Genomic DNA, 15280 nt, shown 5'->3' on the forward strand with positions numbered 1-15280 from the left:
TTGCTTTCTGATGTTTGTATTTGGTATGGATTGTGCTTTTGTGTTGACACGATGTGACTCTGATTGTTGTCTTTTTATTGTTCTTGTTTTGTACGGACCCCAGGTAGACTAGTGCCCACTTTGTAGAAGCTAAAGGGGATAGGAATACAGAATAAAGTTAAAACCATGGTGTCAGTGAAATTAAAAGGGTCTGTCACCTTGTGAGCATGAATGGAGAATGCAATAACTTCCAAAAGTATCAGCTCCCAACATTTTGGGATATCTTGTGTGTAAAGATGACATTTTGCTTGATGATGGCACTACAAGAAAAATAATGGACTGTCCAAAACAGAAAACATTAAAGCACTAATAAGTTATGAAGTTATTCTGAAAACAATGACTCTCTACAGCAAATTCCATGTAAGTGGGGCCTTGGACAGACAAACCAGCCGACCAATCAACATTACCGTGCTGAGTATCAACAACAACAGGAAAGTCATGGAAGTATTCAGACTACAGTTTGGTAGATTTGGCGTGTGTAGGCTTGTTTGCTTTGCTTTGGTTCTTCAAGGTGGTCTTATTTCTATGGAAAAATGTAACACATGGAAAGGTTAGTTCAACTGGACAGTGCCCCAGTGTATTATATGTTACCATCTATATAATAAGTTTTGCTCTAATGTTTTTCTCAGCAAAACTACAGGAACAAAATGAAAGCTGTTTGGTTGTCCTTTCTTCATTCTCAAAATGGAGGATGTTCCTGGTTCATGTTTTCATATTTGATGACGTGTTGTACTTTTCAGATTAAGAATGTAGCAGCATAGAGGTGCTTATCCTCTGGGTGACTGGCTGCTGCTCATGAGCGCTACTGCTGGCCATTGACGAGGTGGGTCGGTATAAAAGCGGCAGCTCTCTCTCTCTCTCTCTCTCTCTCTCTCTCTTTCTCTCTCTCTCTGTAGCGTGCACCGCATTATTTTTTAGCACAACCCGCAAAACTAATAGTGTGTTCTTGGTGCAGGGCTTCAGGAACCTGATAGCTTGGGCTACTGCTGCTTTGTCTCCGCTGCTGTTTGTCTCCGGCGCCTTTTCTCCATTCTCCAGATTCTCTCGGCACAGCCTCGCGCACGTGTCGCAACGGTGTGTGCACAGACGCTTGTTGCCGGCAGCTTGCCTGGATGCCGCTGGCCAGAGCACTAACTTTTAACCGGTTTGGTTCCTCTTAACTGACTGAATGAGAGCGCGATAGTGCGGGTTACATTCTTTTTCCTGGGTTATCTGTATAGGCTTATGTTGCATATTTTTGTTTGATCCTGATTTTGTGTATTGTTAATCATTTGTTAGGTTGATTTGAAAGATTTTCTATATTTAATTTAGTAATTGTTTTGTTTTTTGTTTCTTTGACCTTTGTTTAATTACATTGATTGCATTATTTAGTTTGGGCATTTATTAGTTGGAATATTTTGTTAATTTTGAACTTGTGATTTGCCCATTAATGTTACAGTTTGATTTATTTTTGTCATTCGTTTGGTTGCAACCCCACTAAATCCTTAATCCCCCCCTCTTTTCAGTTGCTGGAGGCCAGTGGTGGAGGTGGTTGGTGGTGGTGTCCCCCCTGTCTGCTGTGTCCTGGGAGCGGGTTTTTTCACTGAGTGTGTCTAGCACGTTTGTCCGGTGATTTGAGTTGACTCCCTTTTTCTTTCGTTTGTGGATTCCTCCCCAACACTAGTCCCCTTTCCATCCACTAGGCCCCAGCCCTGATTAGATTATTTCCCTTCCCCCGTCCTGTGTTCCTTTATTGCTTTTAAAATTAATTGTTTAATAAACGTTCATTTTAAAATTGGGAACCACGTCTCATGCGGTCTTGAGTGAACGAACCTGTGTGCCTTATATTTGGGAAAAATAATTCCCTGGGTGAAATTCCCAGGGTGGCGTTGTTGACAACATTTAAAGGTCCTTTTGACCTCCTCCTCCGCTTCGCTCCGTCACACTTGGCGTTGTTGGCAGGATCACTCTTTGAAACGGCTGAGACGTGTGTTCCCCCCCCCCCCCCCCCCTTCTGTCTTGTGTTTACTGATTTCTCTTTTTGTTTTATTGTGCCCTAATTGTTTTTTTTTGTGTATGCAGATTGGAGAGTTTGGAGACAAAGCAGCAGTGGCTCCAGGCGGATCTCTTTGAGCATTTTGGTGAGGTACCTACTACAGGCTCAGGTTTTTGTGGTGCCGTTGCACCATATTAACTGCTGGTAGTGTAGTGCATTTGTGTCAATCATGGAGGAAGAGATCCAGGAACTTCTAGTCCAGGAACTTCTAGTCTCCCTGTAGCAGAGAGACTGGTCTTTGTGCCTAGGGATATGAAGTGTCCTATCTTTAGAGGAAGAACAGGTATAGGGTTGAGTGAGTGGATAGAGGAGGTGCAGGCGAGCATGAGGGCTCGACATTTATCCAGCCGCTCTGCCGCAGAGAGAACCCTGCTAGAATACTTGCCATTTTACAGGAGCTGTATGGGTGCTCAGAGTCTTATGTTGCACTGCAGGAGGCTTTCTTCTCCAGGAGGCAGCAAGAAGGAGAGACTCTTCAGGAGTTCTCCCTTGCTTTGATGGGCCTCATGGAGAGGGTGAAGCAGCAAACGCCTGCTGACATGCCCAATGCTGAAGCCCTTTTGAGAGACCAGTTTGTTGAGCACGTTTTGAATAGTTCCTTGCGCTGCGAGTTGAAGCAGTTGGTGCGTCGGCAGTCTGACTACACGCTGCTGGAAGTTAGAGCAGAGGCGATCCGGTGGGAGCGTGAAGGCTTGCCTGGTGGTGTGAGAGGTCGCAGCCAGTCGGTCCCCTCAGTGTATGGTGTCCAGTATGGTGTTCGAGGCCGCAGGCTGTTGTCCCGTCCCCGTCGGTGTCTGAGATGAGTGAGATGAGAGAAATGTTAAAGCGTCAGCAAAAGCAACTTGACCAGCTCATGGGTAGCATTGCTCAGCTGCAGAACTCCCATCAATACAGTCGCCCACCTCGTACTGGTCCCATAATATGCAGGCGCTGTAATCAGCCGGGACATTTTGCACAGGAATGTGATGGAGTGCGTGCCCCCCATCCTTCGCAGTTCTCCTCGTGACCTCCCTCCAATCGTGGTTGGCAGTCTCGTGGTGGCCTCAACAAGAAGGTCTGAAAGCTAAGCTCAGCAAGTGTTCTTTCTTTCAGAAAGAAGTACACTACTTGGGCCATGTGATTTCCGGTGATGGTGTCTCCACAGACCCGAGCAAAATAGAAGTGGTTGCCAATTGGCCGATTCCCACTACTGCCTCGGAGCTGCGTTCTTTCCTCGGTTTCGCCAGTTGCTATCGTCAGTTTGTGGTGGGATTTACCAAATTGGCAGCACCCCTGCACAAGGCTGTAGCTGAGTGTAGTGCTAAGACTGGTAGGAAGACTGATCAACGGCTTCTCGGGTGTTGGACTGATGAGTGTCAGCAGAGTTTTGAGACACTGAAGGCTAAGCTCACCACCGCACCAGTGTTGGCATACGCTGACTTTGCCCTCCCATTCATTCTGCAGGCTGATGCAAGCCATGGTGGCTTGGGAGCGGTTCTTTCTCAGGTGCAGGCAGGCAAAGTAAGACCGATAGCCTATGCTAGCCGGGGCCTTAGACCCACAGAAAGGAACGTGGTGAACTACAGCTCCATGAAACTTGAGTTCTTGGCCCTTAAGTGGGCCATGACGGAGAAGTTTTGAGAGTACTTGCTGGGTAATAAGTGCGTTGTGTATACTGATAACGATCCCCTCAGTCATTTGTCCACCGCCAAATTGGCCGCCACTGAGCAGAGGTGGGCAGCCCAGTTAGCCTCGTTTGATTTCAAGATCAAGCACCGGTCAGGGAAGAGCAACACCAATGCGGATGCTCTGTCACGCCAACACCCACCTGGTCCCCAGAATGTAGAAGCTATGCTTCCTGGTACTGCCATGCCCAAGCCATTGCAGCAAGCTCATGGCTTCATGGGTCATTTGTTGGCTTCACGCGCGAATGAAATCCTTGCCATTGATTATACCACTCTAGAGCCCACCCAGAATGGCGTCAAATGTCTTGGTTTTGACTGATGTTTTCAGTAAATACACCGTTGCTGTCCCTACTCGGAGAGTCTCCATTTTTCTTGATGTTCGGTCAAGAACCAAGACTGCCAATAGACTTCTTGCTGGGTAGAGTTGAGAGTCCTGTTGGTGGGTCTGTTCACGAGTGGGTGCAAGAGCACCAAGCCAGACTGCAGGTAGCATTTGAAGGTGCCAGGGAACGTTTGCAACAGACTGCTGATCGTCGGAAAAAAGTCCACGACCAGCACGTTAGAGATCTCCCAGATAGCAAAATACAATGATTCAACGTTGAATTTTGGTGAAATTGGTTAATTTTGGTTGAAGTTGAAAAATCTACAGTATGTTTATTCAATATTGAATCAGAGCTACCATTTCAACATTTGAAAAAATGTTGTTGAATCAGCATTGTATAGATGCTGGGTTTTCAATGTTGAAATGTCAACATTAAATAGACATGGTTTCAATGTATGGCATGTTGTGGTTGTGCACCTGTGCCCCCGCCCACGAGACTTGCTCTCTCCTGAGACCAAACCAGTTCAAACCAGTCAACAGTTGGCAGCGGTTGGCAGCTTTTAGCGGCTTTTATTATCTTCGAGTGACAAAAGAAGACAAACTGGTAAGTCCTAATGAGAACACAATGTATTTTCACCAGCATGTCAACTTTGTGAATTATTACCGTGAGGTTGTAGCTTATTAGCGTCGTTAGCATTAGCTAGCGCTAGCATTCTAGATAACGCTAGCTAACGCTAGTGTGTCCGTGTGCAGAGGCTACGCTGAGGGTTCAGGGTTTCCCCCAGTGTATTATAAGCCTGGCGGGCCACCAGGCTTTACTTGCCCCCTGCCAGGCTAACGCTCCGTTCCCACCAAACGCGATGAAAATGATTTAATCGCGCTCCAAATGAAATCACGTCGCGCCAGACGCTCCAGTTTTAACGCTGGTACAAAAACCCCTTGCGGCGTCATCGCGTCGCGCGACAAGCCCGCCCAACAACAACATTTCTTCCGCCATTTCATTCTCTCATCGACCATGTCCGTACGTCAGCACGTCGGTGACGATCTCAACGCTGATAGGCTGTCGCGGTGCGTCTTCATGCGAATCCGCCGCAAAAGTTCAATTATTTCAACTCGAGCGATGAAGCGATAACGCGATGGGGCGACACGATGAGAGCGATTTTCGCGGCCAACGCGTCCATCACGCTGCGCATCGCGTCCATCGCGTCGCCCGGCAAAATGACGCTTCAAATCGCGTATGCTTCATGCAATTTGCCTTGCATGAAGCATATTTAAAACCTACAGATGAAGGCTGAAAAGTGCTGTAATGGTCCTTTAATTAATAACATTGTTGCAATGTAGAATCAATGTAATTTCAATGCATTTATAAATGAATCAATATTGATTCTATGTTCAGATTAATTGACAATTCTACATTGTTTCAATGTTGAAAATGATGTAGTTGAATAAATATTGAATCAATGTTTAGACTGATTGAAAATTCTACATTATTTCAATGTTGATCATAACGAGCGCTTTCAATGTAACTTTCAATGTCTGACATCAATGTTTATTCAATTTTAAGCCATGACTATATCTCAATGTTGATTCAATGGATTTTTGCTTTCTGGGCTGCCACTGAGTGAAGGGCAGCTTGTTTTCTTGCGGGACTTTAACGCAAGGGGGCCCCATAAGACCCGAGATCGATGGAGTTCTGTGAGGTACCGAGTGTTGAGGGCACCTAAAGAGGGTGGCTCGGTGTACACCATTGTGCCAGTGGATGAAGAGACAAGGGTCAGACAGGTCCATCGCAATATGCTGAAGGCTGTCCTTGGAGTGGACTCGCCAAGTCGTGCCTCTTCCCATAACTCGCCTTCTGCAGAAGGACCATCAACCGAAGGGGAGTGTTCATTTGACTATGACCTGCTTGTGCTTGGCCAGCAACCTTCTGCAGCTACTTCTGCCGTGCCATCCGTTGGATCGACCATGTCCCAACCCCCAGTGCCACCACCAGTCCCAGACCCTTGTCAGGTTGCCCCTTTAATAGTTTCACCTTCAGGAGCATCAACATCTTTAGCTCCTTTGGTCAGTGGTCCTGGTGCCAGCCAGGTGGCCCCACGCCGGACCACACGGCAAAACGCTGGCCAGCACTCCAATGTACACCATCTCCCACGGGCAGCTGGGGATGCCCAGGTTGCTAATGCGCCTGCTCTCGTGTCCAATGCGGTTTCTGCCCTGTTCAGACCCTGGAGCTAGCTCGCTATGATAGCTTTAATTTGTCGATTGTCGGGACGACGATCCAAGGAGGAGGGGCAGAATGTAGCAGCATAGAGGTGCTTATCCTCTGGGTGACTGGCTGCTGCTCATGAGCGCTACTGCTGGCCATTAACGAGGTGGGCCGGTATTAAAAGTGGCAGCACTCCCACCAGCTCTCTCTCTCTCTCTCTGCACCCCCGTCATCGCCTGCGTCACTTCCGTATTGGTTTGTTTGGCTCTACGGGTATGTCTGCACGCTGCTTCACCTCGCGGCTTCTGGTCTTGTCAGTGTGCTGAAGGCATTGTGTTTGTCATAGGGCAACTGTTTGTGTGGTTCCGTGCCCCCGTACAGTATGTGTGACTACGCGTATCAGCTGTGGTAAGTGTCCTCTCTCTTTGCGGTGTGGCTGATGCTATCCAGTTGCTAACGCTGGTGTGGTCACAGGTAAACGCTGGCGGCTGTGTGGAGCTCTCTCCCTCCCTCCTCTCATGCAAGTGTGTGTGTGTGACTGTAGCTGCTATTAAGGTACGTACACCTACTGTAGCGTGCACCGCATTATTTTTAGCACAACCTACAAAACTAATAGTGTGTTCTTGGTGCAGGGCTACAGGAACCTGATAGCTGAGGCTACTGCTGCTTTGTCTCCACTGCTGTTTGTCTCCGGCGCCTTTTCTCCATTGCTGCTTTGTCTACGGGTGTTTTGTCTCTACTGCTGCTCTGTGTCCACGGCTGTTTGTCTCTGCTGCCGTTTGTCTCCGCGGCCGCTTGTCTCCACGGCGCTTCCGCCGCTGCCTCAGTCACATTACAGAAGCTGCTGCAGATTCTCTCGGCACGGCCTCGCGCACGTGTCACAACGGCGTGTGCACAGACACTTGTTGCCGGCTGCTTGCCTGGATGCCGCTGGCCAGAGCACTAACTTTTAACCAGGGTTTGGTTCCTCTTAACTGACTGAGAGCGCGACAGTGCGGGTTACATTCTTTTTCCTGGGTTATCTGTATAGGCTTATGTTGCATATTTTTGTTTGATCCTGATTTTGTGTATTGTTAATCATTTGTTAGGTTGATTTGAAAGATTTTCTATATTTAATTCAATTCAATTCAATTTTCCTTTATTCGTCCCCATTGATTGCATTATTTAGTTTGGGCATTTATTAGTTGGAATATTTTGTTAATTTTGAACTTGTGATTTGCCCATTATATTTTGTTACAGTTTGATTTGATTTATTTTTGTGATTCGTTTGGTTGCAACCCCACTAAATCCTTAATTCCCCCCCCCCCCCCTTTTCAGTTGCTGGAGGCCAGTGGTGGAGGTGTCGGTGGTTGGTGGTGGCGTCCCCCCTGTCTGCTGTGTCCTGGGAGCAGGTTTTCTCACTGAGTGTGTCTGACACGTTTGTCCGGTGATTTGAGTTGACTCCCTTTTTCTTTCGTTTGTGGATTCCTCCCCAACACTAGTCCCCTTTCCATCCACTAGGCCCCAGCCCTGATTAGATTATTTCCCTTCCCTCATCCTGTGTGAATGGTGTGTTCCTTTATTGCTTTTAAAATTAATTGTTTAATAAACGTTCATTTTAAAACTGGGAACCACGTCTCATGCCGACTTAAGTGAACGAACCTGTGTGCCTTATATTTGGGAAAAATAATTCCCTGGGTGAAATTCCCAGGGTGGCGTTGTTGACAACATTTAAAGGTCCTTTTGACCCCCTCCTCCGCCACAACTACAAGTAGCTAATATTGGTTGACATTTCAAAGATAAAAATTGCAATAACAACAATAAATTATGTATCTTTAAAATAATTACTGCATTAATTCAAATAAAGTTTGCTATCAGAATGCAGGCTTTCACTCATGGGTCAGCAGGCTTTTCCTGCTTAACCCCTGAAGCATACACAACACACAGATTTACAGACAGACTTATCTAATTCACACATGCAGTGATAAATCTTGGAGTTGTTATACTGCACACTTCACTAACACCAACAGATGGATCGACTGTGTACAGTCATGACCTTGGTGGAGGTGTTATCAAAAATGCTATTAGCTTGCAGCTTGCTTACCTGTTGCTTTCAGCCTCATCTGTTGAATCAGGAAGCTCTTTTCTCCTGGTCTCAGGAAGCAGGAAGCTGAGAGCTCCACTGACCAAAGAAAGACTGCTGAAAACTACAGTGGGTATGGACCAGTGATACACGGCCAACATGTTGAGCAATGGAGACAGCAGGCCACCAGCTCTGCTTGCAATGGAACCCAAACCAGAGGCAGTTTGTCTGAAACAGATATGTAAAGCTCAGATATGCACAGCTTGTTCATGTAGTACCTGAAAGACTATTTTTCCAAAGACCAGTTTGACTGTAACAACTGACACTTGAACTAAGGCGTCAGTAAACACTGAAGGTACTGGAGGACTGTCGTGGCCATATGTGGCTCCAACAGTTTCTGAGCTGACCCACATATTGATCATATTTGTCACTAATACTCTACTCTCTAACATTTAGTACACTCTCTAATATTTAAATTAGGGCTGTCAGTTTAATGCCTTAATTAGATTAATTAATTACGCTGCAAATTAAAACGCTATAGAAATTAACGCAATTAATCATGAGTGGCAAGTCAATGCGCAAGCATTTTAAATTTGGCCCTTTGAGTGACCCGTAGGCAGGTAGTGGCAGGTCGCATCCTACCTGCGCCAGTAGTCAAAAGCAGGGTGACAACAGACATGGATGCGACACCGGAGAGCGAGGCAAGCCTACATGGACCTTTGAACGGCAAGTTTATTTATAAAAAGAACAAAGACGGGACTATTAACAAGAACGCAGTGATTTGTACCTTGTGTAAAAAAGAATTTTCCTATCACCGTAGCAGCTCCAGCCTGAATTATCATTTAAACGCTAAACATGTAGTTGCTGCTAGTGCCGCTAGTGCTACCGTGAGCTCACTCCGCCAACCCACACTTGCTGAGTTAGGAAAACGAATGAGCAAAGCCACGACAGAAAAACTGACAAACTCAATCGCAAAGTGGGTTGCTGCTGATTGCAGGCCGATTTCAATCGTGGAAGACGAGGGCCTAAAAGAGGCGTTTCAGATAGCGTCATCTGACTCCAATTTCCAGCTACCGTCAAGAACTACAGTGATGAAAAGAATTCACCAGCTGTAATGTGAATGTCAGTGAATTGTAATGCCCTAGAATTCAAATTCTTTATTTGGGGACCTTTAGCAGACATGAGATTAAAATGCGATTAATTAGATTAATGAATTACAAATCCTGTAATTAATTAGATTAATTTTTTTAATCGCCTGACAGCACTGATTTAAATATATACGTAATATGTAACATTTCTGCATTAAAATGTCTAAAAACAATTAGACCTATGTTACTTATTCTGTTGAGTTGTGTACTTACATTATCCCAAATGTTTCCCACAATGTTTAAACCCAGATACATTTGTAGTTTTATATGAGGTAATAGTGCATTTGGTTGCCTGTCAACAGCATCATATCCTCTAGTTGCTATAACTTCTGGGGAAACCCGGATGATACCATATGTCGGAGAATGAGGAAGGAAGTTGGCAACCATAACTAAACATAACTTCAATAAATCTTTAATACATTACTTCGCTCGTGAATGTGATTTCTGGTGAACTAGTGGTGAACTATATCATTCACTGCAGTGAGATGGAGCTTACCGAACTGATGTTGGGAACAGTTCCTGAACGTACACATTGCATACAGATCCTGCCCAGTTTATGAAAAAACGTCCCGAGGTTACGAGCACAGTCACAGCAACAGCATTACCTTGAACAGAATAACACAGAGTATGATGAATGAAACAAACTACTGAAGAACAAGACATGCAGTCTACGGCCATGAGAGCACTCTGTTATTAGACTGAGGCAATCTGTCCAATACTTCTTGAGATATTTCACTTAGGACAAAAGTGCTGGAATGGCTGAATGACCAAAGTGCCATCACTAGAGATCTGCAACAACAAGCACAACTAAAAAATCCTTAAAATGCCTAAAGGTATGTACTTAGGTACAGTTCAATGTAATACTATTGTCAGCATGGTAGTATGCTCACAACAACAAAGTTAACTATGGACAAAGATACTCTTTAACAAAAGATTACTCATTACATCAATGGTATGAAATGGTGCACACTTCCTGTCTCCTAAGTTGGCACGATGTCCAATGTACTGTAACAAACAAATATGTAAAAGACAGATTTTGCCGTTATACACGGTCCACACAGAGGAGGAATAGCTGTACCAAATTTCATGGCAATCCATCCAGAATATTTTACTGTGGACCAAAGCGGTGCACTGACTCAGCAACACAACTGTTCCCAGCTGCTAGCCACCAGCTGCTAGTGCTAGTGTATCTACAAGCAGACAAAAGTCAGACAAACACCATCCAAATGAGCACACCTGAAATACTTTACCTTGAGGAACAGCTAGAATTAACATGCACAAGAATCCCCCAATCAGAAGTGTTGACATCAGTGAGACTTTTCTCCCCAGTGCTTCTAACAGCCAGATGCAAAGTATATGAGCTGGTAATTCAGTCAGACCAAACATGAGCTGGGTCAGGAAAATGTCCAAGCCAAAGTTTCCCACATTGAATGAAAGGCAGTAGTAGGTAACATTCAATGAGAACCTGAGGATTTCAAAAAGAAAGCAAGTATTAGTCATGGAAAGAAAAAATAACATTGTTAATTATATTATTCTAAATATAAATCTCAAAATGCATTATCACTTCAGCATCTCAATGTATCATTTATAGACTCAGAAGAATTTGTGTATCATGAAATGTAACTTACCATGCCAATATTATGGTTAAGAAATACTTCCTAAGCACAGATGATTGGACAAGAATTATTATGCCTCCCTTTTTCTCAGTTTGTTTCTCAACAATCTGTAATGCACAGGGGGTGGACACAATATCATGCTATCATTTGCTAGCCTTGGAAAATTATTCAAATTTTGTTCGCACTGTGTCAGAGAGGTGATGAACTCTGTTATATTGTCAACTCTTTGTGTACAGTAAATTTTGTCCTAAATAACTTACTGCACTTTAGAATTGATTGTAGTGTTTGTAAGCCATCTGTCTAAAACAGTCCACTGTAAGTAGCTGAGTTCTAGCAGGGCTATTGTATTGGAATCCATTACGCTGCACACGCGTTCATTATATTTCAGACATTTTCTTATGTAAGAGGGTTTGTTTTGTTTTTTTTACCATGAATAAATAAAATACATCAAATACAATACACCGTGTGTTTGCTATTATCAATATATGTCATATCCCATTTAAGTCTTGATACGGTGAAGCTTTTTTATAAGAGATAAGTACCTTTTCCAGAAGAGACTCTGGAACTGTGTGTTTATTGATGGCTGCCACTTTGGCAATCAGTTGTTTAGCCTCTGCTGTCCTTCCTCTGCCCAACAACCACCTGGCTGACTCTGGAATAAACCTATGAGAAACAAGGACAGAAGCATGTATCAATAGCCTGTAATATACCTTTAAAGCTTTAGATGGTGATAAAAAGGAGTAATGCACACCATATGTAAATAGCAATCACTGCATAGGGAGCTGCTGTGATTAGTTGAGCCAATCTCCAGTCTCTGATGAAGTAGATCATACCAGCAAGGAGGCACTGTCCAACTGCACCACATAGCTGAGTGATACATGCTCCCCATGATCTTTTCGACACCCCGATCCATTCAGTAGCTAGAAACAGGTAATCAGTGACAGTTAACCTTGTTTTTCGAACAATATTTCCAAACATAAGTCAGAAATGCTACAGAATGTAATTACACCAGACCCCTGAATATCAATATTGGGAGGTGTAGAAATAGTATATAGATGATTAGCATTACCCGAGCTGTCTGGTGTATTTTCATAATGCAAGTTAGTTTCAGCTAGGTAGATAGCTGAAAAGACTGTTGCTCAGTGTCTTAAAAATAAAATTAAAGAAAAACAAAAATAAAGGAGCTGAAAAATAAATAAAACAAGTTTGTGAAATACAAATAGAAGACTAAAATAAATTAAGCCTTAGCTTATTTTATCCACTAACTGTGTGTTAAAGGTAATAATAATAATAATAATAATAATAATAACAATCAACTGATTTTACATACACTTTTAACTAATAATGTTATTTACTGATGTATGCAGTTATATTTTTGAATAGGTTGTTTGCAGATGACATCACGTCCCTCTTTTGTTGTGGCACAGACTGCAGATGGAGGGCCAGAAGTGATTTTCTGCATTGGAAGTGCTATAACATGCACTCAAATGACAATGTTTTGCTTTTGTGATGGCTGTGGTTTTTGATCACTGTGTGTTTTTCTCTGTTTCATTGTCTATGATTGATACTGCGTTTCTTTGTTCACGCCCACAGCAGGTTGGAGCGGGAGAGAGAGGCAGGCCGATCTACTAGGGGAGCATGCCCCAGAGTCGCACCTGCACCTCATCAGATAATCAACCCGGCTTCTTAAGTTGCCTCGTGCTACACTCCTGTGCCGGACTATTCTCTCAGCTTCTCTAGTGCGCGGCTCGCCTGGCGGTTCTGCTCGTCTCTCGATCTTGCTCCTCCTGTGTGCATTATTTCCTGATTGCTGGTGTTTTTCACGTTGAGATTTTTCATAGTCCCCCTTTCTTAATATTTTTGTAGTTTGTATCCCAGTTATTTTCTGGTGAGTTTTGAGTTATTTTGCTTCTTTGTTTTGATCTGTTTTTTCCCCTCTGTGGTGACTCTTAGTTCATTTTGCTTGTGAGCATTTTCCCTTGTCTCTGCATTTTGGGTCCTGGCTTTCCTTGACACCGTCCCATAACAGCTTTGTTTACGGTTGCTCCAGTTAACCAAACCAAGAAACTAGGAGGAGCTTTTATCGAGTAGTAATGCTGTTTGTTTTTTCTGTTTAGAACTTTCATCTAAACCAGCTCAGTAAGAACTTTTCTTCATCTCGTCCATTGCAGTCTGTACTTCCGGCCCTCCGTGTGAATTTAACATCACGTGAGTGCAAACAACCTATTGTCCACCATTTATTATATTTTGTCAGTTTTGAGCCTCCTTACCAAATCTGTTGCAATGTATAAAACGTTCTCACTAAATTATCTGTGGCTGTGGTCATATTTGGATGACCAACAACTTGAGTTTGCAGTATCAACTAGAGGTAAATACATGGCTTAAAATAACTGAACTAAAATAATGACAATAATAGTATAATAAGCCTGTTCCAAAGTACAATGATGGAGTATACTGTACCTAATATGACACCATTCAGTCGATAACCTCCATAGCCATTTCCCACCATGAACTGGGATGCCAAATATAAATAGAAGTTGGGGCACAGTCCAGTTGTTACAGTAAATATGAGCATCACAACAGCCGGAATCTGAGCTGCTAGCTTACGACCAAATCTGGAACAGATGAAACTCGTCTGGTTAGCAAATGTGATGTGAGGCAGCACTGAGAACACATATTCTGCACAATTTTAAGCACTTACGATTCAGCAAAAGGTCCAAATAAGAGACAACCAACAAGAATGCCAGCCATTAACACTGCCTGTGCCACTTGCAACAAAGTAGCGTGCTCACAAACCAGATCAAACTGTAGAAAAATGAAATGGTTTAGGAGACTAGCATAAATATAATTTAATATGGCCACTAAACAGACCTATCACTTACATCAGTGACTATGGTAGCTTTATATAGCATGTTGTAGTACACCCATCCATTCTGGCACCCTATGGTCTCATTGAGCCCGTACTCCCTGATGGCACTGATGTCCCAGTCCACAGGGACAAACATCCGACACCTGCTGAAGGTCCCATCCTCCTCCCGGGGCACCGTCAGGTTCAGCTGCTCATCTGCTGTCAGGTTAGAGTGAGCCTGAAGGATCCAGTCTGTGTTACAGTGTCGCTCTGGATCTGACTCGGTAAAAAGGACGCTGGCAAAGTGAAAAGGCAAAATAACACTTGGGAAGCAAAGAGCAAAAAGGGTGATCTTCTGAAATAATCCAAACTCTCCGACATTCCGGAGGATCTCTCCAAAGTCAGCCATGTTCAGGGAGCTGAGTTTTAGCTTTGAGATGCTGCCAGAGGATGACCTTTAAACAATGTCCATTAATGTTTAAACCCTGGACTGTATATCTCCAGAAGCATGAGACAGCATTTGAATGGACGTCTCATTTTGTAGAAAGAGCAAGTCTTGTGATAATTTAAGCAGGTGTCACTCTCTTACCCTTCTCTTTGTCTATGTGACATCTTCATAACACCCTCATCCTTTGACCTGAAACCGAGTTATATTTACCTCAGCCTTTTTCTATGAAATTGAGCTGTCACCAACTAATTTTTCTAATGTTCTTAAGACAAACATTTTTGACAACAGCACAGCTTCAGACACAGACGGTGTACAATAACTTTGCTTATCTCTCATATTGCTATTGATCTGTCACTAACTTTCACAACATGCTGACTCATCAAACCTTCTCCTCCGGTGCACTTACATAAAAGGCAAACCTGTTATATAATAAGGAGTGTACCATAACTTTATTGAAGGTCTGCAGAGGACTTACAAGGAAACTTTAAAAGGAAAATGCCACTTGTTTTCTGACATTTTTTAAGGTTCTGAGTCCAATTTGTTTTGGTGTGCCCATAAATTCTGCCTTGTCTTTGACAGCGTAAAAGGCTGAAGAAGCCAAAACTCCCGCGACACATATTTCGGCTTGTGGCCTTCATCATACAACAGTTTACATAGAACATTGAGTTTGAAAACAATAATAATAATAAAAAGAATATAAATCACATACATACTCACATGTATAATCATATGCTAACCTCCACTGAGGGAACCAACCGAGTGAAAATCTCAGTTTAACTTCAAATTGAATAAACTATTGAACACACTCATCTCAGTTTCTAAGGCTACATTCGTGTGTTACGTCTTGTGTCACAGTAGGCCAACAGCAGGCCTTCCTGACTGATACAGACTG

The 15280-nt window shown here is 43.6% G+C and overlaps 1 protein-coding gene across 1 annotated transcript; it reads right to left on the reverse strand.

Annotated features, from left to right (window-relative positions):
* Nucleotides 1-492: 492 nt before the first annotated feature.
* Nucleotides 493-14349, reverse strand: LOC139338373 (solute carrier family 22 member 13-like). Its single transcript, XM_070973311.1, has 10 exons — nucleotides 13975-14349; nucleotides 13794-13897; nucleotides 13553-13707; nucleotides 11844-12012; nucleotides 11635-11755; nucleotides 11105-11199; nucleotides 10727-10941; nucleotides 9973-10081; nucleotides 8350-8556; nucleotides 493-562 (listed from the first exon to the last, which is right to left on the reverse strand). Exons 1-10 carry the CDS (start codon nucleotides 14347-14349, stop codon nucleotides 493-495), a joined length of 1620 nt encoding a protein of 539 aa, XP_070829412.1.
* Between the last annotated feature and the right edge of the window lie 931 nt (nucleotides 14350-15280).

This window comes from Chaetodon trifascialis, chromosome 11, assembly GCF_039877785.1.
Source record: "Chaetodon trifascialis isolate fChaTrf1 chromosome 11, fChaTrf1.hap1, whole genome shotgun sequence".
Lineage (NCBI taxonomy): Eukaryota > Metazoa > Chordata > Actinopteri > Chaetodontiformes > Chaetodontidae > Chaetodon > Chaetodon trifascialis.

Coding starts and splice junctions, on each gene's coding strand:
- LOC139338373 (XM_070973311.1), bottom strand. CDS start 14,349: ATGGCTGACTTTGGAGAGATCCTCCGGAATGTCGGAGAGTTTGGATTA. Junction 11,756..11,843: donor GTGATTGCTATTTACATATG/GTGTGCATTACT, acceptor TGTTTCTCATAG/GTTTATTCCAGAGTCAGCCA. Junction 10,082..10,726: donor AATTCTAGCTGTTCCTCAAG/GTAAAGTATTTC, acceptor ATTCTGTTCAAG/GTAATGCTGTTGCTGTGACT.